Source organism: Pelophylax lessonae (genome assembly GCF_965119305.1).
Source record: "Pelophylax lessonae genome assembly, chromosome: 2".
Classification (NCBI taxonomy): domain Eukaryota; kingdom Metazoa; phylum Chordata; class Amphibia; order Anura; family Ranidae; genus Pelophylax; species Pelophylax lessonae.
This window is the reverse complement of record NC_138769.1, coordinates 550,486,145-550,510,736: the sequence shown is the minus strand read 5'-3', so window position 1 is coordinate 550,510,736 and position 24,592 is coordinate 550,486,145. Positions and strand designations below refer to the sequence as shown.

The 24,592-nt window shown below is 42.7% G+C and overlaps 1 protein-coding gene across 1 annotated transcript in view; it reads right to left on the bottom strand.

Annotated features, from left to right (window-relative positions):
• RB1 (RB transcriptional corepressor 1) overlaps nt 1–24,592 on the bottom strand; it is a 328,442-nt gene that overhangs the window by 31,359 nt on the left and 272,491 nt on the right. The window contains exons 19-24 of the mRNA XM_082244844.1: nt 21,924–22,060; nt 19,286–19,431; nt 10,516–10,620; nt 6,736–6,849; nt 4,504–4,670; nt 3,321–3,351 (exon numbers count right to left, since the gene is read on the bottom strand). Of these exons, the coding sequence (XP_082100970.1) occupies nt 3,321–3,351; nt 4,504–4,670; nt 6,736–6,849; nt 10,516–10,620; nt 19,286–19,431; nt 21,924–22,060 (700 nt within the window). The remainder of the gene's footprint in view (nt 1–3,320; nt 3,352–4,503; nt 4,671–6,735; nt 6,850–10,515; nt 10,621–19,285; nt 19,432–21,923; nt 22,061–24,592) is intronic.

Sequence of the window (24,592 nt, the reverse complement as noted above, 5' to 3'; positions counted from 1 at the left end):
CAGCTGGACAAGCTGGCATCCGTGGTGACCGCTGTCCACTACAAGGGGAGGAAGGATTTGCCCAGCCGTAGCCCCGGAGAACAAAGCCATAATATCAGGGACTCCTTCGTTCCCCGACTCAGCCGGATCCGATTGTCCAGAGACTGCGGAGTCTTGTCCCATTTGGCCAGAATCTCCTTTTTCAGGGAACTGTGCAGACGGAACCGCCTCAAAGATAGACACCATCAGGCCCAGCATCTGCTTGTAAGTCTGGAGGGATGACCATCTGCTGGACAGCTTGCAATTTCTGAAGTTTGGCCAGAGGAAGGAGAACTCTGGCTAAAGTCGAGTTCAGGGTCAGGCCCAGATAATCCAGCTTTGCGGACGGAACTAGATCAGACTTCTGAAAATTCAGAATCCAGCCAAACTCCCGCAGAGTTTGTATTGTGATCTTTAGGTTTTCCACTAGAGCAGTAGAAGACTCCGCTCGCAGAAGGAGATCATCCAAGTAGCCCAGCACTGTGATCCCCCGTTGGCGTAACAAAGCTAGCACCGGTGCTAAAACCTTTGTGATGACCCAAGGAGCAGAGGCGAGACAGAAGGGTAACGCCACAAACTTGAAAGGCTTTGAGCCCTTTTTAGTCGACCCTAGGGGACAAAAAAAACTTTGAATGAGCCGAGAAGGAAGGCCCACGTCTACGACGCGGTTAATTGCCCTTAGTAGCCTGCAGAAGAAAGTTACTCCTCCCCTATGAGAAACCTTTTATGATGTCATCCAGGGTAGCTCCAAACAGGTGATCTCCTTGAAAGGGAAGATCAGTCAAGCCCTTTTTAGAAGTCCGGTCCGCAGACCAGCATTTGAGCCAAAAGACACGCCGACGGACCACTGCCGAAACAGAAAGCTGCGCTACTAGGGGAGCTACATCCAAAGAGGCATCACAGGTAAACTGCAGCCCCTGGACTAGCTGGTCCACCAGCTCAGCAAAGGCAGGGGGGAGCTGTTCTCCCTCCAGGTCACAGCGTAAAAGCTTAGCCCACTCGGTCAGAGTTTGAGACACCAGGGCAACGAATACTGGCCTCAGTGCTGTACCAGCCAGCGTGTATATATTGCGGACCACAGCCTCCGTCTTCTTGTCAGCCAGATCCTCAAAGGCCAGGGGCTTTTCAACAGGAATCAAGGTTGCCTTGTTCAATCTGAAAACCGGGGGGTCCACCACCGGTGGAACAGTCCACTTCTTAAGAAGGGACTCCTCATAGGGGTAACGCCTAGTTTAGGGACCCCAAGGGGGCACTTTGGTTGTTCCACTCTTTAGCGACAATTTTGAAAAATAGGCGTGGAAAGGAAACCTCTTTGCTGCTCTAGATGGCCTGTAAGGGCCAAAGGGAACCTGCGCCTCTGTCGCAGCTGCGTCCTCCATCTTCAAGGTCTCATGCAGATACAATCAGTGCTTCCACCAGCGCTATTACGTGCACGGTTGCAGACGTGAAAGACTCATCGTCACTATCAGATCCTCAGCAGAGAGGGAGAGAACCCCACCAGACTCACCACTCAGCAGAAACAGGCACCTGCAGCCACCAGGAAAATCTGCACTCCACGTGCGGTGAACAGGAAGTGAAAGAGAATCCAGGAGTCAGCCCCAGGGAATGAGGGGGGGTCTTACCGCTGAAATTGCCACCTAAACGGCTTCACTGTCATGGCCGCTTCGATTTTCAATGGCAAACCACCGCAAAATGGCCGTCGGACTACACAAACATGGCCACCGTGCATAGAAACACACAGGCCTCAAGGACAGACCCAGGCATAACAGGGGGCCCTGGTAGGAGCCCCCACTAGGTACATCCCACCCCCGCACAGTCGATTGTCCGGTGGCGCACCCCCCCCCCCCAACCTCTATTGGAAGCATAGTGCCCTGCTCCCACCCCAGGATGGTGGACAGATGAAAAAGGGAAACAGGGGAACCACGTTCACCCCAAAACACTCCAGGGGGAGAGGAGGGACAACTGCCTATAGCAGAGCGAGGAAGTATACCCCCTGGGACTTCCCATGGACATAGCCAGACTTTTTTTTTCTGCCTAGTGTTCTACTCCTGCGGTAGGCAGTATAATCCAACGGTTATGAAAAGTCTAGTACACACTATTTGCCCGTGTGTAAGGCCCTTAAGCACTGTATGCCTGCTATGACTATTAGCCCCAAGCTTTGTATTGAAATTTGAGGTCACTACTGTATTTCATACTGCTCTCCCTGCTACAGTGAAGGCTGCAGTGCCTGCATCTCTCTGCTTCATATACTCCGTGGATCTTTGTTTTCTGAACCTCTTCTGTTGCTTGATTATTCCTCCATTAGTTATCAGATCATCACTCTAGGGGCAGCTTTGACGTGAAGCAGCAGTCTTTCCTCTGCCTATAAGGTTGTACACACAAAAGCCACAAGCATGAGTCAGTCCTGAGAAAAACATCAGCTGCTGAGACCCCCACAGTCAAAACTGGTCACTAGGCTGTCTACCTGCATTTTTTTGGGCAGGGCTTCCACAATTTGAGATCGTTTTAATTGCTTTGCACCTAAAAGCTCACATAAGTATGTATGAATTTCAGTAATAAGATATGAAGTCCATTAATATATATAGTATGCAAAGCAAACTGCTTCTGTGAGAAAATCTGTCAAATGTTTAGAAAGATGACATTCTCGAAAAATATTGTTTTCTGATAGTTGTATACAGTTATAAATCTAATAGCAATCAGTGAATTCATTCCCTTTTTTAGTTCACATGCCTTCATATTTTTCTCTGTATTTACATTCTGTATTTACATGCAGGCCAACCTGTTGATGAAAAGTGACAGTGGTACTGGACTACCTGTAGACAGTGTAAAAAAAAAAAAGGTATGGTTTATCCTAACCTCTGTCACTTTTGCGGGGCATTTTGGTCTGCCTGTAAATACGTAAATGTGAAAAAAATAAAAGCATAATAGTATTGTATACAGTATAAAAGTTTTAGAACCTCTGTAAGGTTTTCTTGCTGTGTCACTGCTGGGGAAATCCACCCTCATTATTTATCATGTTGGCCCCTGTCTCAGGAACAGAAAGTAAGGAAAACCCCCAAATTTTACAGTTGTTAAAACAGAAGACACGTTTACCAACTGCCAAATGTGAGATTTCTCCACAGATTTGGGAGATTTCATGAATGAATGGAGAGAAAAAAAAAAAAAGACATACCAGTAATTAGGCCAAATACAAATACATTTAGTGTTGAGGTGAGGCTAACATTATTGAGCTAGTATATCCAGTCAAATTTTCTCTGAAAATACACTGAATTCATATTCACAATTGCACAATTAAAACTTACTCCGAACGATTCACCAATGGATACTAAGATTCTGGAAAGAAACAAAGAAAAACAGGTTTTAGTGAAAATGTAGAAACATTAGTATCAAATTACTTAACATCCAACAGTCTAGTCTGTACAAATCTCTCTCTTTTTTTTTTTTTTTTTAATTGCCAATTTAGCAAGGCTTTCCAGGGCCTCCCAGAAGGATGTAGGAACAGGATTTCCTAAATTCCAAAGGTGCTAATAGGTTCAGGAGTAAATAACAACCCTGAAGACGCCATGTGAACTCTGGAAACTGGTGCTACCCTGTCATAGACTTGACCATCCATTTACATGTACGCTACATGCATGTTTATATGTATGTCAGCTCAAGGCAGGCACATGGAGGGGACAAGAAGAAGAGTAGCACAGCTAGATGCTATGTTATCACATAGGAAATAATAGTGATCAAGACAGGTCAGGACAACCTGCCCGATTACTGTTCTCCCTCTGAGGACTGCTGTCTGGTTGACCGTGTTCATTAGTGGGTAATCTTCAATCCATCAAAAAATGGCCAGAATGTCATCTGATAACCATGCACTGCTCTATTCACACTCCTATTATTGTACATTCTAAAATCCCTGCGACTTTAGACCTTTTTCATTTTGCTTTTTACATTTGAGGCACAAATCTAAATACATGAGCACAATGTTTAGTGTACATTTTTAGTTTTATTTCAGCAGCTATGATAACTTTATTGTAGACAATTATGGTCAAGCTTAAGTTAAGCTCAGTTACTGATGTAATGGTAATTCCAGATGTACTAAATGTTCATGTAATGTAATTATATAAACATACAGCATAAGCAATTGAATCGAATATTGCGCCTCCTACATATACCATGTTCAAAACAGGTGCCATAAAAGCCAATCAGTTTCCAGTTTTATTTTTTTTTGTCAAAGCTTAAATGAACAAGCTGATTGACTACCATGCACATTTGCATCAGATTCTGAGTGGTCCAGTTTTAGTAAATCTCCCCTGATAGAGTTAGTACTGTGTCAAATGAGCCACTTGCCAATGACTATACTGCTATATCCATAAGTATTTTATGACCACCTAATCTGGCTTCACCAAATCAATAGCTGAAAACTATCTAGGTTTCATGCTGGAATGTTTCAACGCAAGCATGTGGGCCAGCATGAAAGATCTTTCCATAACAGACCTAGTCCTTGGCGTCATTTTTGTTGGAGACAGCAGTCCATCTGATGACTTGTAAGGGCTTTTTAAAGGAGAGACATAGATGTTATTTCCACCAGGAATTCTTAAAGGAGAGTTTGCAAATCTGTAAGGACTTCGTGGTATTTGAGGAATTGGCGACAAAGTGGGAGGCTTAAAAACAAAAAACATGAGAAATTAAAAGTTACAACAAACACAAAAATGCTTGAGATTAGAGGCATATATTAAAAGCTGAACTCTGGGTAAAAAACTCTCTCAATGTCTTTTTTGCTACCTTCTTACCTTTAATGAATGTGTTCTCCTACTTATTCAGAATATAGTGGTAGAATGTAGTGGTATTCTTTGTTTCTATAATTCGAGGTCTCTTTCCCCCCTCACATGTATTTTAAAATACTGGAGTGGCCACTGGTCTTGGTCACTTCCTCACTGTAATTGTATTTTTAGCGAGGGGTGAAGGCACTACATCTCTACTTGCTGTAGTGGGCCAATTGAGAGGTCTGATTAACAGGCCAGGGGATTCCTGGTTTGTCTCATCTCCCATGCCTTTACTCTGAGAATGGCAGGCCAGGAGTCTTCGTCTGTTATGCCCCTCCACTGCAATTTCAGTGGCATGATGGGAATTAAGGTTTCTCACAGCAGCACAGTGAGAAAAACAGATGCGACACACCCACCTACAACAGGTGCGATGCCCAGCTGAAGGTGCTTTTTCTGAACAGAAGCAATGATGTAACTGATTTTTCAGCAGAATTATGAGCTACATCTGTGATGTTGTTTAGTAACAGATTTGCACGTTTTAAATATTCATAGTTGAAGCCAATATAAGGTGATTATCAATTGCATTCCAGAGTTTAACTACAAACGCATCTGTCCAGACCATTTTGAATACTTTGTTTCAACAACTAATTAGCTCTCCTGTTAAACTATCAACTGTTTATAACCTGAATCTTCTTAGATTGCCTAGATCAGATGTTGGGTCTAGCCAACATTATTGGTTTAGAAACCCAAAATAAATATAAAATGATAATATAAAATATTACACTTGGTATCACTGCTGGTGACTGTTTTCCCAAACTCTTTAAAAGTATATAAGGAAACTATAAATTTAATTTGTGGTTAGACTTCACACATACAGTATATCCTAGGAATAAATGCTATCTTGACTGGGACTTTCCACTGTGAGCGACTTATCACGAGGAGCACATTGTCCCCATTCACGTCCCATCCTCTTGCCTAACAGGGATGTAAGGCTTATGAGAACATTACAGTAAACAAAAATCTTTCAGTTACTACTGCACATTCCTGAGGAATTAGCTCATATCATAAATGCATTAGATAAAACTTAAAGCTGATCTCCACTGTTTCAGAAACTTCACCCAAAAGGGGAAGTTCCGCTTTCCTGCCTCCCCCCACTAATTTTGGACAGTTTTGTTTTGGGAGGGAGCAGATACCTGGTTTTGACAGGTACTGGCTCCCACTTCTGGTCAGATTGCCGCAGTGGATCTACCAAAAAGGCATGTCCCAAAAGGCTTCAGGACCATGCATAAAGGGCAGGGTAGCTCACGCATGAGCAGTGGGCAGCTGGCTGTGAAGCCGAAAGGAGTCACATCTGGCTGCACATAGTGAACATGCTGGCGCAGAGACAGAAGACCAGTGAATTACTGGCTCAAGTGAAGACAGCGTTGGATCCTTGGACAGGTAGGTATCCTTTTTGTAAAAACCAGCAGCTACAGTAAAAGTAGCTGCTGATTTTCAATTTTTTGTTCCTAGGGTGAAGAACCACTTTAAATTGTTCTTTTGGACCAAGCTGATCCCAACACACTCTTTACTTCATTAACAGCTGTATGTGCTGTATAAACTGTATGTAGCCTCAGCTACATATAGTAAACAGCGCTGTCATAACTTAGCGGGACAAGAACTTCCTGTCCCTCTCCCGGAACAGAATCGAGTTGGGCTGAGTGGCGTTTAGCCTTTCATAGAGAGTTTTTTTATTCTCTGAATAAATACAAAGCTTCCTCTGCTTAACTGAGGTGGAGAGGCTGGCTGATGACATCCCAAACTCCACCTCAGCCAATCACAACTGCAACTATTAGTGAGGTATATAGTTCATTTGGACCAGCTTGGTCGAAATTAACTATTTAAAGTTAAATGAAACATGGAGATCATCTTTAAATTAACAGATATTAAAAACAGACCTGTATATAATAAATAAAATTCTCACCCTTGTAGAAGCATATTGTAGGATATTACTTTTTAATTTTTGCATAAAGACCAAGTTGTAGAATACGATTATAGAGTCATGCCTTCCATCTCGAATTAAAACATGTTTGAATGTCTAAAAAAAAAATTAAACAAATTATTTTATACAAATAAAATGCTGCTTATATCTATTGACAGTCATCCATATTCTATTTTACATCCACTATTTGCAATGCAAAAAATGTCATCAGCTTATAAACTTGGACTGTGAAGGTGTATGGAGTTGACTGATCAGATAGTAAATGCTAGCCCTATTAGCTTTCATTCCTTGACTGGATTTTAAATATAAAGTAAGGAAATCTTATCTAGGGATAATAAGTATTTCCATTGTAAGACTCTGCACTCATTTAAAGTAATTGTAAATTCTTGTGTTTTTCTTTTTTTAAATAACAAACAGGTTATACTTGCCTCCTTCTCTGCAGTGGTTTTGCACAAAGCAGCCCGGATCCTCCTCTTCTCGGGTACCTCTTCGCTACTTCTTGCCCCTTCCTCCTGTCGAGTGTCCCCCACAGCAAGCAGCTTGCTATGGGGGCACCCGAGCCAAACTGCAGCTCCGTGTGTCCATTCACTCACGTAGCTGCTGTTCGGCCCTGCCCGCTTACTCTCCTGATTGGCAAACTGACTTTGAATAACAGCAGCAGGAGCCACTGCTGTGTCTCAGCAAATCAGGATGGAAAGTCCCGGATGGCCGAGAGACTTGCGGACATCGCTCGATAGAGATGGGGCTCAGATAAGTATTAGGGGGTTCTGGGGCGGCTGCTACACATAGAAGGCTTTTTATCCTAATGCATTAAAGATAAAAAAAAAACGGACTTTACAACTCCTTCAACCTCATGGGCAGTCTGGCAAACCAAAATCTTTGAGATTGATTGGTGTGGAAAAGTCTTGTTAGAATTTTTGTGGGCTAATACATACTGCTCGCAACACAATGTTGTAATATTCAATACACTTTTAATTTGGTCTCTGTTATCACTAATACGGGATCAATACAAAAATGAACTTTTGACATACCTACAAGTTTCATATCTTGGAGTACAATACAGAACACAGGAGTTAATTCTAAGACCATGGGTAATATGTTGCTAACTTAAAGTGATTGGACACTGGCTAAAGCTTTGCTGGGATCTACCTACCAGTATATATACAGCGGGTAAAAACAGTATTGAACACGTCACAATTTTTCTAGGTAAATAGATTTCTAAAAAGGTGCTATTGACGTGAAATTTTCACCACGCCGGTAACAACCCATGCAAACCAAACGTACAAAGAAACCAAAACAAAGAAGTTAGAAAATGAAGTTGTGTGTAATAAAACAGCATGACACAAGGAAAAAGTATTGAACACACTAACTGAACTTGGTACAAAATTTCGTGGACCCCTTCTATAAACTCTGATCTTTAGTTCTTTCCATAGATTTTCTATTGAATTCAAGTTAGGAGATTGGCTGGGCCAGCCATTCTAGCAGCTTTATTTTCTCTCTTTGAAACCAACTGAGAGTTTCCTTGGCTTTGAGTTTGGGATCATTGTCTTGCTGAAATGTCCAACCAATTTCATCTTCATCATCCTGGTAGATAGCAGCGGATTTTTATCAAGAATGTCTAGGTACATTTTTCCATTCATCCTTCCTTCAACGACATGAAGTTTGCCAGTACCGTATGCTGAAAAACAGCCCCACACCATGTTCCCACCTCCAAACGTTACTGTTGGTATGGTGTTTTTTGAAGTAGTAACTTTATGAAAATCAAGAGGTGAAATATCCGCAGTCTCTGCTAAAAAGTCAGCATTCCCCTAATATTCTGCAAATAAAAGTGAACTAAGTAGTTCAGACTTTAAAGTTTAATGTGGGGGGTCAGGCAGAAGAGAGTTTATAGGTGTTTGCTCATGCTGATTGCGCTTTAGTCTGATAGACCGCATGTTTTTCATCTGTGAGGAAGCCCGAATCAGGGGGATGTCTGTGGACGACCTTGTGTGGGAACAAGGGAACAGCAATCAGCCACAGAGTTACTTGAGGATTCCTTAGGGCCAGAATCTCTGCTGTTTGCACCATGCGCTCCCGAGAGTCTGTAATCTGTCATTGCCAAGTAAATGGCTTGCTAAGTGAGGATATTCCCCTGTGGGGTACTCCCGGAATTAACTTGGATTGAGTGAGTTTAGTGTGTCAGGTATGTAGAAATCATAATATCCCAGGTACTGTGTTCCTGTGGCTGTGTCTCTGAGATATCAGGCAACAGGTGAAACTGCAAATGATCAGCTTTCATTGTCAGCAGAAATGGCAGCCAGAAGTGTACAGTTAGGAGTCTAATGTGCATTACACCACTAGCCAGAGAGGAACTTCTGGTAGTGAGTTAGAAGAAAAGACCCCCAATTTTTTTTAGGTAAACATTAAATTAATGTTACCAGTAAGGGCAAGTAAGCAAGACGGTCAGGGCGGATACACTTATGAGTGTAGATTAAACCATAACCCATGCCTTTCAGACAGCTTCTGTGCTTGGCAACTGTGGTAGGTCTTGTAGAACAAACAACATTTTACTACATATCCAGGTAATAATCCAACAAGCCAGGAACTGGTATGTAAGGTTACAGGGAAACCCTGTTTTACCTTATCCACATTGCTGGTCTTGTCCTGGCTTCACCCATCACTGTGGGCATACCCCTCAAGGTGTCTACAGGGTCTGGTTGCCATAGAGATGGACCATGGCCCTGGACCTTTATAGCAACCTGTGGCTGATTCATTCATAGCACAATGAACCAAGGTGAGCACCGAACACTGAAACCAATGCCCGAAGCAAACACTACATGCCAACTCTGCTGTTGGGGGTCTGGGTTTAGTTCCCAAGAAATCAAGGATAGCCGATTCAGAAACTGCTAGTGAGCCATAAGGGAATAGGCAGTCAGTGTCAGTTGAAGAAAAGAGGAAAACTAGAAAAAAAAATATTGGTACAAGGTAAGTAGTTCATCATCCAAGGACACTCACGGAGAGGGTGGTGTTATATGGGTACATGGTAAGGTGGATCCCAGCAAAGCCTTTGCCAGTGTCCAATTGCCTGAAGGTGGCATATCACCCATGATCTAAGAATAAACTCCTGTGTCATGTACTGTATGATTAAAATATTACTGTTGCTTCATCAGCTTTGGTAAAGCTTGGTTAAGTAGATGATATGTGCCAGTGTACTTTATGTGCCTGAGTGGCTTTTTACTTCCAAGCCAGCTTTGGTGAAGAGATTTACAGCTGCATAACCTTATGCAGTGGAAATATCCACATCTGATACAAAACGTTTCACAATAAGACAATATATAGTACAAAATAGAAATACTTTATTGACTGGATGCAAGTCTTTAAATGATTGTTCATTTTTCTCTAGTCCAAATGCAGAGAAAAGCCTGCTAAATCTGCAAGGTGTTATTCTGACCAAGCACAGTCTGATTTTGAGAGTCATGAGAACCACCTGGTCAAGACCTAAGACAATTGATCAGATTAGGGAGTTAAAATTCAAGTAAAAAGTGCACACACAGCATAGCCCCCACGACAGGTCAAAGAGATCTTCTCATACAAGTAAAATCATTATGCTCTATCCATAAAGTGTTGACTATTACTTTTGTTCAAAAAAGAGTTGCTTGAGTCAGAAGAGGTTGTAACATATTAGGAGGTATGACTTTAATGAAACAGACTGGCACATTTCTAACACAATTTGTGTATGGTGAGCTCATTTCATGCAAATATTTAAACAAGAAAACCATTTACCTCTTGGTTTGTGTTGGTAAGCTGCTTGTATGCTGTAACAATAGTCTTGAAGCGTAGATCAATGTTCTTTGCCTTACAAATGCCATACATAGAACACATCATGATCTACAAGACAGAGGCAGAAATTAATAAGCCTGATAGCAAATACAATTATGGCAAATTCTGATAAAACTGATAATTCTGATAAACTGAAAGAAATTTGTCTCACATCCTATAATTTCAGTTACCACCAATGCACTCCGCACTTTAATGCCTTAGACCACACTACGGCACAACTCATACAAGCAAGGAAAAAAGTATTATATCTGGCCATACACCTTGTTAACAGTTTACTTTGGAAAAAATGGTGAGCAGAGATACTTATTTGTTGGTGAACAATAAGAGTTTATTTTTAATGAAATTTTGATGTATAATATGTTTTTCCTCTTTTCAAATCTTGTAAGAATGTAGATGCACATAAGTTCCCTGAAGAAGCAGAGAAAGCGTTCTACGAAACGTGTTGGACCTTATTGTTATTCTGCAAACACTGGATATGTGTAACAGCTGAAGCTGGTTCTATGGATTTGTACACCTTTTTATGTCTAAATTGTAGACCGCTTTTATTCAGGTTTATACAATAAAAGTTATATTTTACAAAACATACGTGTATGTGCTCATCTTGGTGACAACATCGCTTCCTACAATGTCCTGTTCTTTCCATTAGGGGTATGCCCTGTCCCTCCTTTTTCCTTTTTACAAATATGATATATTAGGACGTGGAGAGTTGTCCCTGGAATCGGTATAATATACTAATGCTAGGTCATCCACCTTTTATCATCCATTTAAGAAGCAAGTTTTCGGATTCTGACTGAGGAAGCAATTACTTTCATAGGAATCTTTCTATTACAGTGCGAGATAACAAGGACAAACAATGCTCGACATAGTAGTCAACATACATTATACAAGTTCACTAGCAATGGGCCAACAGTAAAATAGATACATTAGTGTCACATATTTAGAGTAAAAACACTGTATGAGTATAGAGGAAAGCATTCAATAGAAGCCATTGAACACTGTCAAAATGAATATATTTTTTGGGGGGAGTAGATGACAAGAAACCTTGGCAACGGTATAAGTAAACTGTAGAAGAGGCTGTTTATACTTGCATAATATTAAAAATGTTGTCCAGTGATAGAAGAAAAAACAAGAGGGAGACATAGAGATAATAAAGCCATGCAATCGCGCCCCATGCCACACTAGTGGCTCAACCACAATTGCTGTCCATACAAGGCTAACAGAAGGTAATTTGAGTGGGTGCATTCAATCCACAGGTATCAAACCCTCATAAATTAAAAAAGGAGCATCACAAAGGATGGTGGTCATTTTTTGTTAACCACAGTGCCTGTATATTTTTCAATACTTCTGGTAATTTAGAGGTGATAGTTTCCTGACCTTTACAAATGTCTGCTTGGTGGCCCGTAAAAAGAAAACAAAAAGGGATTTTTTATACTTACCGTAAAATCCATTTCTCAGAGTTCATCGATGGACACAGCACTCCATAAATCATAACTACTGGGTTATATTGCCTCCTTCAGAAGTAGGACTAGGCAGAACAAAAAACACCTGGCTACGCCCATGGGCCATCCTCAGCTTGGTATATAACCCCCCTCTCTTCTATAGGTAATCAGTATCAGAACTCCATAGCGGGGTGGGTGCTGTGTCCGTCGATGAACTCAAAGAAATGGATTTTACGGTGAGTACAGAAATCCCATTTTCTCTTTCCTTCATCGATGAACACAGCGCTCCATAAATCGTAACTACTAGGATGTCCAAAAGCAGTGCCAAAAGGAAAATGGGTGGTGGGGAAAATAACCTAAGGCTAAACATAAGTGCCCTTACCCAGGACACCGGAGCCCCTTCTGAAAAAAAAAAAAAAAAAGTTTAAAGAAAAACACCCCTCAAGAGGGAACAGCCCCTCTTAAACAGCAGCCTGCACAACTTTGCAGCCAAAAGAAGCATCTGCAGATGCCAAAGTATCTATCTTATAGAATTTTGTGAAGGTATGTACTGACAACCAAGTGGCTGCCTTGCAAACTTGCGATATTGGTGCCTGATGATGGAAGGCCCAAGAAGCACTCAGCGTGAGACACCGTCTGTCTGATCCATCTGGAGATGGTAGTTTAAGAAGCAGCCTGCCCTTTTCTTGGTCTGTCCGTAACCACAAAAGCGAGTCTGACCTCCGAAAGGACTCAGTAGCTGCCAGGTACACCCGAATCGCACACCCAAATCCAGAGGTGGGGGACTCGAGACACATGACTTGACTTAAGTCACCAGTTTGAGGACTTGAGACTTGCTTGACTAAAATTAATAAAAGACTCGACTTGACTTTGACTTGGTATTCATGACTTGAGACTTGACTTTGACTTGACATATGACTGGAAATTACTTTAAGTTATTAAATATTTGCATTTTCTCAAGATGTGTTAAAACAAAATTGCCTGTTATGTTTCTGACACCACAGTCACTTAAAACTCCTCAGTGTGTTCTGATTTTTAGGACACTGGCTGTTTAACAATGGAAATACTTAACATGTTTTTAGTGACTGTGGTGTTGAAACATGACTGGACAAAGGTTTTTGAGCTGTTTGGGCATTCAAAGTGTTGCTTTAATATGCCAAGAAAAAAGCACTAAGCAGTTTTGTTAATGTTGAAAAAAAAAAACCTTTCCTGACCACTGACTTAACTGATTTAAACGTGAAAATTGGGGTAGATCAGTATTTTGGGTAAGTACGAGGGCTTGGGCAGGCGGTGGATCCTATCAATGGTCACATCAAGGTCAGCAATTCCCGGTATGATGGTTTTAAAAAGCTCTGTGGCGTATTCACGGAGATTGTCCTGGGACACTGATTCGGGGACCCCGCGGATTTTGAGGTTATTGCGCCTCGATCTGTCCTCGATATCAGCCAATTTCGCCTTAACCCACTCCATCTCTTCATCCCTGCGGTCATGGGCGTCTACAAGGTCGTTGATCGTGGTGGCAAATTCCCCCATCTTGGTCTCCACATGGTCCACCCTGGTATTCACTGTTTGTAAGTCTGTATTAAACTTATGCATGTAAGCTGCCAGATCTGTCTGTAGAGAGCTTCGTAGTGACACCAGCATGTCCTTCAGAACAGTGTCTATAACTGGCTGGTTGTTAGTGGGGAACGCCATTATATCTTCAGGGAGATCCCTAGTGTCATCCCCAGGGTTGCTCCCAGGACTCACCTCCGGCCCAGAGTTGCGGTCGTCCAGCCGGAACCGAGCCTTAGCTGGGCTGCCTGACTGCGGTGTGGAGCTGAGGGTGAGATTCACTCCCGTCGCTGGCTCCCTGGATGCCGATGGTGAGGGCTGCTGCGGACTGCCGCGTGAGCGGGAAGCCTCCGGCGTGGAGGAGCCGGTGCCATCTTGCCTTCTTCCCGGGGTCTGCTGCGTGAAGAAAGCAGTCAGCTTTTGCGGCCGCGAGCCATCTTTTCTTTTCCGCGACATCTCCCCCGGTGCCAGGGGGATCGGGTCACCGCTAGTTCGGGTCTCAAAGATCCCTGGGGAAGCTGTTTGTGCCGCTACTGATCCGAGGTCGGCGGGAGCTAAAGCACTACGCGGCCATCTTGGTTCCCAGCCGGACACGCCCCCTAGATCAGTATTTTGACTTGATTTGTGACTTGACCAAAATAAAAGACTTGACTTGCTTGACTTCTAGCAGGGACTCAACTTGACTTGCTTTCATTTCACCACAGTAACTTGGGACTTGCTTGAGACTTGAAGGTTAAGACTTGAGACTTGCTTGTGACTTGCACATGTGTGACTTACTCCCATGTCTGCCCAAATTGCACAAACCACATCCAAGGTATGCAAAGCAAATTCCTTGGGATGAGCCGGCTTGGGACACAAGGCAAGCAACACAATGTCCTCATTCAAATGGAAGTCAGAGACAACTTTGGGCAGGAATGATGGACAGGGATGAAGAACCACTTCATCCCTATGGACCCCCAAATAGGGACTGAGACAGGATAATGGCGCCAATTTCGATACCCCTCGAGCCAAGGTAATAGCCACCTAGAATGTCACCTTATGGGATAATGCAGACAAGGAAATCTCCCAAATATTCTCAAATAGAGGTTTCTGAAGAATGGAAAACACTAAACTTAAAACCCATGGCAGCCAAAGAGACCATACAGGTGGAGCCACATGTCGAACCCCCTGTACAAACTAAAGAGTGCATGGCTAGGGGTCGCTGAAAGAAGATTGCCAAGGCAGACACCTGGCCCTTGATGGTACTCAAGGCCAACTTCTGAACAATGCCCCGTTGAACAAAGGTTAAGATCCGAGGCACAGAAAAGAATCAAGGATGAGCGCCAATCAACTCACACCAAGAAATGTACGGTTTTCCATGTACAATGGTATATCTTGCCGGAAGACGACTTCCTCGCCTTCACCATAGTAGGGATCACTGATCCAGATAAACCTCTATAGCTCAGTAGCTGGCTTTCAATAGCTAAGCCAATAAAACCAGCGACTGTAAAGCAGGATGGTAGATTAGCCCTTAGGACGACTGGTCTTCTCTGAGAGGAAGCCCCCAAGGGATGTTTACGGCCACCAGGATGATTGAACGATCCTCGCTCTTGATTCCTCAGAGGAACTGCGGAAGAAGCCTGAGCCGAGGATGATACTGGCCTCACCGTGTCCGTTGGATGCCTGCAGCGTCTGCCAGAGGAATCCGTGATCTCGCCATGAACTTCGGTATCCTCCTGTGGAGCTGAACCTACTAAAGGAGCTGCATGTAGGATTGTGCAAACAGAACTGTCTTGAAGGTGGATACTACCAGACTCAGACCCTGAATGAAAATCGGGAGAGAGAACTATCTGTTTGACAGCAGCCGGTGAATCACGGCCTATGGTTCCTGAAATTTGTCCAGAGGAAGGACCACCCTGCTCAGAATCAAAATCAGAGATAGGTAATTCAATTCTCTGGACAGGAATAGGGGGGACCTTAGGTAGTTCAAACATTACCCCCAAGAAAAATATTTCACAGATCTCCTTGACGCTCACTAAAGAATTCCATGGGGCCGGAACCCAGCAAAGGTGTCCCCCCCCCCTCAATAATGGGTGAGGGCACACCTTCATGCTGAAGGAGTCTTGTCTGCTGGTCAGGGGAAGCTAGCTCTAGGCATACCAGACCAAGGTTGCTTGGAACCTCCCGGGGAAGATTCAAAAGATCCATTTCCTTTATTCTCCGTCTCCCAGGAGCACAAAATAATTTTTTATGGGCTAAGAAGGAGGGTCCCTGTCCGCGGCGAGACATCTCCCCTTTCCTTGACTGTGGCAGGAAAGTACTCTTCCCCCATGATACCCTTAATGAGGTCATCCAGGGTAGCCCCAAACAAGTGATTGCAGATCAATGAGAGCTTTCTTAGAGGTTTGGTCTGCGGACCAATTCTTAAGCCACAACACACACCTAATCATCACCACTAAAACAAAGTATGGACAGCACAGGAGCTGTATCTATAGCTGCATCACAAATAAACTGCAGCCCATGGACCAACTGGTCCACTAAATCAACATAAGCAGCAGGGACCTGCTCACCCCCCACGCCCTGGCGCAAAAACTTGGCCCATTCAGTTTGGGTCTGAGACCCCAGGGCTGAGGCAAAGACTGGCCGCAATACCGAACCAGCCATAGGAAGCATGCTGCATGCCCCAGCCTCCGCTTTCCTGTCAGCCGGGTCCTTAAAGGACTGGGATTCCATTACTGAGATCATGGTTGCTTTTTTAAAAGTGACTCCCCAGGGTAACGTACAGCAAAACGTTTGGGGACCACAAAGGATAATTTTGGTTGTTCCCATTCCTTATAGGAAAACCTGTCAAAGTAAGGCACACGGAGTACGAGGTGACGTATGCGTACCAGTGATAAGTGTGTCTACCAGCGCTTTTTTTATTTGCTGCTACGACCAGGAATCATTCTCACTATCAGATGCATCTGGGGGTGTGATATTAAGTCCTCCTGGATGGGCTGTGTCCATGGCGGCATCAAGCTCAGAATCAGATGAGACAGACTGAGCAGGGGAAGGCGGGAGACACTTTCTCCTGGGCCTTTGCCCACATGCCACTTCCACCTGGGATACTAGGGACTGCAAGACCGCCATCAGTGCAACCATGGGAAGCTTGAGTTCCGAGGGAACTGCCACCTCCATGAGGGGGGTCAGTGGGGGAGAAGACCTTGCAGTACAAAAACAATCTTTAGGCACCACTAAATGATCCCTTCAAGGCTCAGGGTACCTATAAGCAGAGAGAGAGATAACAGGGACCCCCAAGGACTCACCCTACCAACTGGAGGAGCGCCGAGCATGCAAAACTGGGATTTAAGGCGGGATTGCAACTGCTGATCAGTAGAATCCTTGAATTTATAACTTCCTTTCTTGCCCTAAACCATGTGTTATATAGTAAATAATTAGTTAACTAAGGGATCCCACGTGGAAAGCTGCATTGTGTGGAAGTCCACACATGTGTATAAAACAAACCCACATGTCCACATGTAATAGCCACATAAACACTTTGTGTCCAATATATATTAGAAACTGTTGGAAGCTGCTGCAGCATAGCCCAACATGCCTAAGTCAGGATCTGATCTTCAGAGAATGCAGCCTCACCATCCAGGTTTCAATGAAAGGAGGAAAAAACTCCAATGAACAGTATAAAAAGGCTTTTATTAAAATGTATCTACTTACATTGAACTACTGAAAACGATGTATCCATGAGGAGGGGGGTCCTGAATGGATGGGTGTACGTTCCAACTATTGGCCAGAGACCGGAAAGTAAGGGAGTCAGGATCACTAAAAGATACAGCACCGCTGGAGGAAAGCCGCACTGCCACCCACACACAGAGGGGAAGCTACTGGAGAAATTACGCTTTTAGAAAGGCACAACACCAACTCCCAGGCACACACAGCATTACACGGTCTCCATGGCAATGAGGCATTTTTGAGGCCATGCCTCATCCTCAAGTGAGAGAGGAGTGCTTTGCACAGCTTTTTGTTTAGTTTTCATATACCAGGCTCCACTGGGTTGTACTGGCTGCATGCAATATCCTAGTACTACATAAAGGGGGTACCTTGGAATTAGAGTGCAGGTTTATTATTTTTTTCATTTAAATGTGCTGCAGCTAGCAAACTTTACAGACCCCCAAAGGAGTAGTAAAGCACACACATTTGGGCCCTCCCTCAAATAAGGGTCAAAAGGCCCAAACTTACTTCTTCTGCTGGTGTGGTCCTCAATGCACATTGAATTTTGAGTAGTAGGTTTTCACAACATAAACCTTTCAGCATGCAAACCTCCCCAGGAGTCTTTACAGACAGGGCACCAACATATTGTTATCCACGGCCATAAAAATGTAAAGCACTCTGCAGCTCCCATCAATGTTGCACAGAGTGTACTGAGGGGTGGCGATTAACGTAGTGGCCAGTGCATTAGGGAAGTTACAGGCCAGCCATGCTTTACTGTGGGGTCCAGGTATCACCTGTGAGACAATGCTGAAGATTAGCTGATCTAGAAAGTTGCAAATTGAGCCCTCAAGTCTCTGCAGCACATGGAAGACATTTCCAGAAAAAAAAGAAAAACATAATGGACAAGTGACAAAGCACAGTGCAGTAATCTTTAATATTAGGAGTTTGATTAAAAGAAACACTGAACAGGAGGTACCCTGTAACTAGTATCCCCTGCCGTTTACCATTAATGTGAGATGTAGCCATAGAGCCAGTGGGTGGGGCTTATGCCAGCTATGGAGAGCACAGTTCATTTTGCCTGTCTATTTCCCGAAGACTTCTCCATCAGCTTGCGCAGTTGCTTAGGGGAAAGGTTTCCCCTTCATCAGCTGAGGCAAGGCCTCAGGTACTCACAAAACCTGAACTGCTTGTGGCCAGTCAGGGTTAGTGGGTCAGAGGTGGCCAAATTCAGTGTAGGAGGGCAGAAGGAATGGATTGTAGATCAAAGTGCAACCTGGCTCATCACAATGCAGAAGTAGCAGTGGGGGAATGCTCTCTCAACCCAAAATGGTCCGGGTGAGAGCACTGGAGCGTGCACAACACTGCACCGAGTAGATGAGTTCAGTTCCCCAGCGTTAATCACTTTTGTAGCTTAGGGGACGGTGGAACTAGAGGTTTTAAAAGGCAACCAGCAATCCGAACAACCAGGCTAGCTAGCTCCCAGTACTCAACCTAACTGGCCTATAACAGCTCTGGACCTGAAAAATCACTCAGTGGCTTATTCGTTACCAGAGCCTGGTCTGGAAAGAACTTTTACGCAGAACCCAGTGCCCAAATGTCACTTCCAGGCTAGTTCCCCAGTAGCTTAGTAATTGAGCAGAAGCTCTGTGGACATCCATCATCCAATCATGTGCAAACAAAAATGCTATTTTTTTTTCTTGCACGTAATTGAGTATTCTTTGCAAAGTGAAACTTTACCTCATTTACGAAGCTCTGGAGCAACCACACTTGCAGAGTGCAACTGCACTTTGTAAAGTGCACAGTCTATTTGCCTTTAGTAAATCAACCCCAGTATGTACTTTAATGGACAGGAAGGAAATAAAAATATTTTAAACAAGATATTTTTATTTAGTTATAAGCCCAAACCATGTGTAATATGTGTGCACTGACAAATAGCAAAAAAGAGAAAGCTACGTGCTTAAGTACTATATACAGAGTTATAAATATATCCGCAGGAATGGGTCACCAATTTGTCTGCAAAACTGGGACATGCTTACCTGGTCTAAATGTCTGTCCCTCATCAGCTCATACTCATGCTGCAGGGTGTGCTGGAAAAGAGTCCAGATGATTTGCTCCAGCTCAGGGTGGTCAGATAACAGGCTGGAACATAAGCTGTTGAGCCTTAAGTATGCCAAGCGGTACACTAGATAGAAAATAAGAGTTAGAGAAAGAGCTAGTTAGAACACAAGGTTAATCGACACCCAATACAATGTACATACACATAAACACCATATTTATATGTACTATATTTATTTTCCTTTTAAATATTAACAGGTGCGGTAGCAAAGAAAACAGGAGATAAAGTTGATTATCACATAGCTGTGGTAGCACGCCTGCATATACTAGTAAAACAGTATATAACAGCATCGGGAAGGGCGACTAGGCAATACTACAAGGTTTTTTCAGTATTATACTTTACTGCTCACAGAAGCACTAATCTCTGCAATTATAATAATACACTTTATAACAGTACAGTAATCTGGGAGCCATAAAAAGACCTTTCTATATATACAAAAGCAAGAGCTTTTAGATAACTACATACAAGTTATCAATACTTCTTTCTTAGGTTCTGAAGCTGGTGGGGAAGCCAATTAGTTCTCTTACTAAGCAAGAGTTCCAGAAAAATTTGAAGCGTGTGCCCATCACGTTCTAAGTTCATTAGTAGTGATTGGGATGAATGCACTTTCTGTATGTATTCTTACTACTGTATTACAATGGCGGACATATGAAGCACATGGAAGAAGCGCTTTCTTTCCCCACACACTACAATGTGTGCAAAAGAAGTGGACACACAGAGCACCCTTATAGTCTGAAATCTATGCTTGAAGGAGCCTTGGGAAACCTAAGAAAATTGTAAGTGCTTTGTTTTTAACAACTCACATGTGGCCAATTTACATGCCCCTAAAGAACGTATCAAGCAAAAAATAAAAATAAAAACCGTGAAGTTCACATTTACAAAACATGCACATTTCACCATGCTTTACCCCTTCAAAGAAATTGCAAGTACATAAAAATACCTGCTGACCAGTACACTCAGCTCTTAACCACTTACCAACTGCCCGCCGTCGATTTACGCCGGCCCTTTGACGCTGAATACCGCATATAGCTACCATAACCCGGTATTTTTTAAAACGGCAGGCGATCGGCTTTCAGGTAAGGGTGGTCCCAGCGGCGGATTCGCCGCAGGATCACTCTTACGGTGTGGTGGAAGAGGTGCCCCCTACCCTCCCGTCGCGTCTCGTCCTTTTCCCAGCTTACCGGACCCGCCGGTAGGGGGGAAAGCGATCCGGTCCCGGATCCTCTAAGACAGGGAGTCAAGTGAGGGCAAGATGGCCCTCACTCGACTCTATGGTCTTGGAGGACCGGAGCGACGTCAAACGCCGTTGCCTAGCAACCGGTTTAAAGAGACGATTTTTTTTAACCATTTCTTTTTTAGTGTACTTGTGAGGTCTGAGGTCTTTTTGACCCCAGATCTCACAATAAAGAGGTCCTGTCATGCCTATTTCTATTACAAGGAATGTTTACAAAAATTAAAGCGCCCTGTCCCTGTTAGCTCGCACGCAGAAGCGAACGCATACAGAAGCCCCGCCCACATATGTAAACGGTGTTCAGACCACATGTGAGGTATCGCCGCGATCGTTAGAGCGAGCGCAATAATTTGAGCCCTAGAACTCCTCCAACTCTAAGCTGGTAAAGTGTCGCCTATGGGGATTTTTAAGTACCAAAGTTTGTCGCCATTCCGCGAGCGCGCGCAATTTTGAAGCAGGACATGTTGGGTGTCTATTTACTTGGCGTAACATTATCTTTCACATTAGGGAAAAAATCGGGCTAACTTTACTGTTTTCTTATTTTTTAATTAAAAAAAGTCAATCTTTTAAAAAAAAAAAATTCCTTTGGAAGACTGCTGCGCAAATATGGTGTGATAAAAAATATTGCAACGATCTCCAATTTATTCTCTAGGGTCTCTGCTAAAAAAAATATATATAATGATTTTAGCTTGTAAACACCAAGTGTCAAAAATAGGCTTGGTCTTAAAGTGGTTAAGCCATGTTGTGGACTGCAAACACACAGCTGTTTTGTGGACTAAGTGGTGTCATCCCTGTTCACTTGTCTTTTGCTAAACTGCTGAACAACTACCATATATCTAAAACATGAAGGCTAAACATTTTGCAGTTCAAAATAAGAACTAGGAGGGCTACACAGCCTGGGATAACACAGGAACTGTTCCTTGGGTGTCAATTATTCCTTTGCTACTTGGTGCGTAACCTTCTACTTGGTTGAATAACGTCTGGTAGCTCTTAATAAACTGGCTGCAAAATGTCAGTGCCTAGCTAGCAAACCAATTGTATAGGCATATAATTCAGGGAATCAGCAAAATTGTGCGAAACAATAATTCTAACATGGCAGACATCTTTATCTATACAGAATGTAATCTTTTGCATGATAACGGGACGTCAGTTAAAAAAAAAAAAAAAAAACACAGTTCCATCTTTATATAAATTTATAGATTCATCAATTAAAAAAAAAAAAAAAAGATATTGCCTCTCTACTACAAGAGATGATAAATATATATATAAAAAAAGACCACTTTTAAAGTGATTTAAAAGTTTATTTACTTTTATAAATTTTATTTACCTTTCTTGTAAAACAATGACAGTGAGGTAGATCTCTGCTGAGGTTGTGGGGGAGCAGGGCCCTGTCCATTTGTACTGGATGAGGTAGGTGCACTAGTGCCAGCACCCTGCTGTGCTGTTCTTGAAGGTGACAAATAGCTGAAAATTACAGCACAGATAATAGTACATTTGGTGCACGTAACAAACGGTTTACTTCAACACAAAACTATTGCATTACAAGTAGTTGTAAATCTCAGACATGAAATATGAACAAATACCTCTATAAAATGTGTACTTGTCTTTAATTAGCATAATTTCGGTCTACTGCTTCCTGTGCTATTAGCATTAATCGCTTCTGACAAGTTTTTCTGACACCAAAACAGGGGAGGGAGCTCCAGCTCTGTTCCTGTGTGCAAGGGGGTGTGTCCCTTCCCTCCAATCAGCTCTCGGAGCTCTCCTCACAGAACTCTGCAGAGTGTAATTTCAGGTCTCTTCCCCCTTTGTTCGACAGATCAGACAGACAACCTTTATAAAATTGGGGCTTTGAATGTCTGTAGAGAAGACTGCAAATAAACAGGTATAACTTATATAGGATATATTTATTCTCTGTGTATCACCTGAGACCAGTCACTTCGCTGGATACATGTAAGGGTTTACAACCACTTTAAAGCAGTACTGGACCCAACCCAAAAACGTTGATATGGATAACTAAAAAAAAAAAAAAAAAATTCGAATTTGAGCCCACTGGTGTGCAGCAAGTTCTGCTATTTCTTTACACATTTAAAGTTCTATTTTATTTACACATTTTCCAAAAACTTGTGTAAAAAAATAAAATGTTCAAAAGACTCATTATGCCTCCTAAATTATATGTTGGGGTGTTTGCTTTCCAAAATTGGGTCATTTTGTTGGCATTTCCATTGTTCTGGTGCTCCAGGGCCTTCAAAAGTGTAATGGGTTGTCAAGAAATGATGTGTGTAATTTATTCTTTTAGAACGCCTGGAAAGTGCTACTTGCATGTTGGGCCTCTGTATGTGGCCAGGCTGTGTAAAAGTCTCACATATGTGGTATCGCCATACTCAGGAGAAGTAGCAGAATGTGTTTTGGGTTGTAGTTGCAAGTATGCCTATAGAGTGTGTGAGAAATAACTTGGTAATAGGACAATTATGTAAAAAAAAAAAAAAAGTTTGGCAAAGAATTGTGGTAAAAAATAAAAGCTTCAAAAAAACTCACCATGCCTCTTACTAAATACACTGCAATGTCTATGTTCCAAAAAAGGGGTCATTTGAGGGGTATTTGTACTTTCCTGGCTTATTCATGTCTTAAGAAATTAGATGGCCATCAGTACATCAGGTGTGATCATGTTTCAATGATTTGCACCATAGCTTGTAGACTCTAGAATCTTCACAAAGACCAAATATATACCGATTTGGTTATTTTTGCCAAAGATATGCAGCAGTATAACTTTTGGCCAAAATTTATGAAGAAAAATAACTAATTTGCTAAATTGTATACCGAAATGCAGAAATATGCATTTTTGTTTATAAAATGTTTACTCTTATTTTTATTAAGGCCTCATGCACACTGGATGTTTTTACAGCTGATGTTTTTGGCGTCAGATATTTTTTTCTGTAGCCAGTAAACTCCCCAGCATGTTATCCTATGTGTCCATGCACACATAGGCTGTTATCAGCATTTTTTGGCAGGGGCGTTTTCTGGCTGTAAAAAACCCCAAAACTAGTGGGTTTTAGGAAGCGTTTTTCAGCTGTAAAAACGCTCCAACTCTCATAAAAGCTAAAAAAAACCCCTGAAAAACGTGGCTATTTGGCGTTAATTAATGCTTTTGAGCCAAAGGCTTTTGTGGGAGTATAGTTTTGCTAAAAAAAATGCTACAGCTGGATAACGCTACTGCAAAAAAAGCTGAACGCCTTCTACAGCTACAGCTTTCTAATGACGTTTTAATAACGTCCAGTGTGCACGAGACCTTATAGCGAAAAAATAAAAAAAAACAAATGGTGATTAAATAACACCAAGAGAAAGCTCTATGTGTGTGAAAAAATTACCGAAATTTCATATGAGTAGTGTTGCAGAGTTAAACTTGCACACAGTTTTTGAATGAAATCGGCAGGTTGTTCCAAACATCTTCTGTAGATGTAGAATGCCTCAAATCCTTCTGTCTCTTTATGTATTCCCACACAGACTGAATTTAGTTGAGATCAGGGCTCTGTGGAGGCCAAGCCATTACTTTGAGGACTCCTTGTTCTTCTGAACATAGGCCTTAATGACATTGGCTGTATGTTTGGGGTCATTGTCGTGCTGCAGAATAAATTTAGGGCCAATCACACGCCTACCTTATAGTATGGCATGATGGATGAGTATCTGCAAAGATTTCTCAGCACTGAGGACACCATTGTTCCTGACCAACTCCCTTTGCAGAAATTAAGCCTCAGTCCAGAGCACCTGCTGCCATTTTTTCTGCACCCCAGTTCCTATGTTTTTGTGCACAGTTGAGTAACTTTGCTTTGTTTCCACGTCAGAGGTATGGCTTTTAGGCCACAATTCTTCCATATAGACCACTTCTGGCCAGACTTCTCTGGACAGTAGATGGGTGTACCTGGGTCCCTCTGGTTTCCTCCGCTCCTGTGCTGATTGATGGCACTGCTGGACATCTTCTGATGTCGAAGGGAAGTAAGC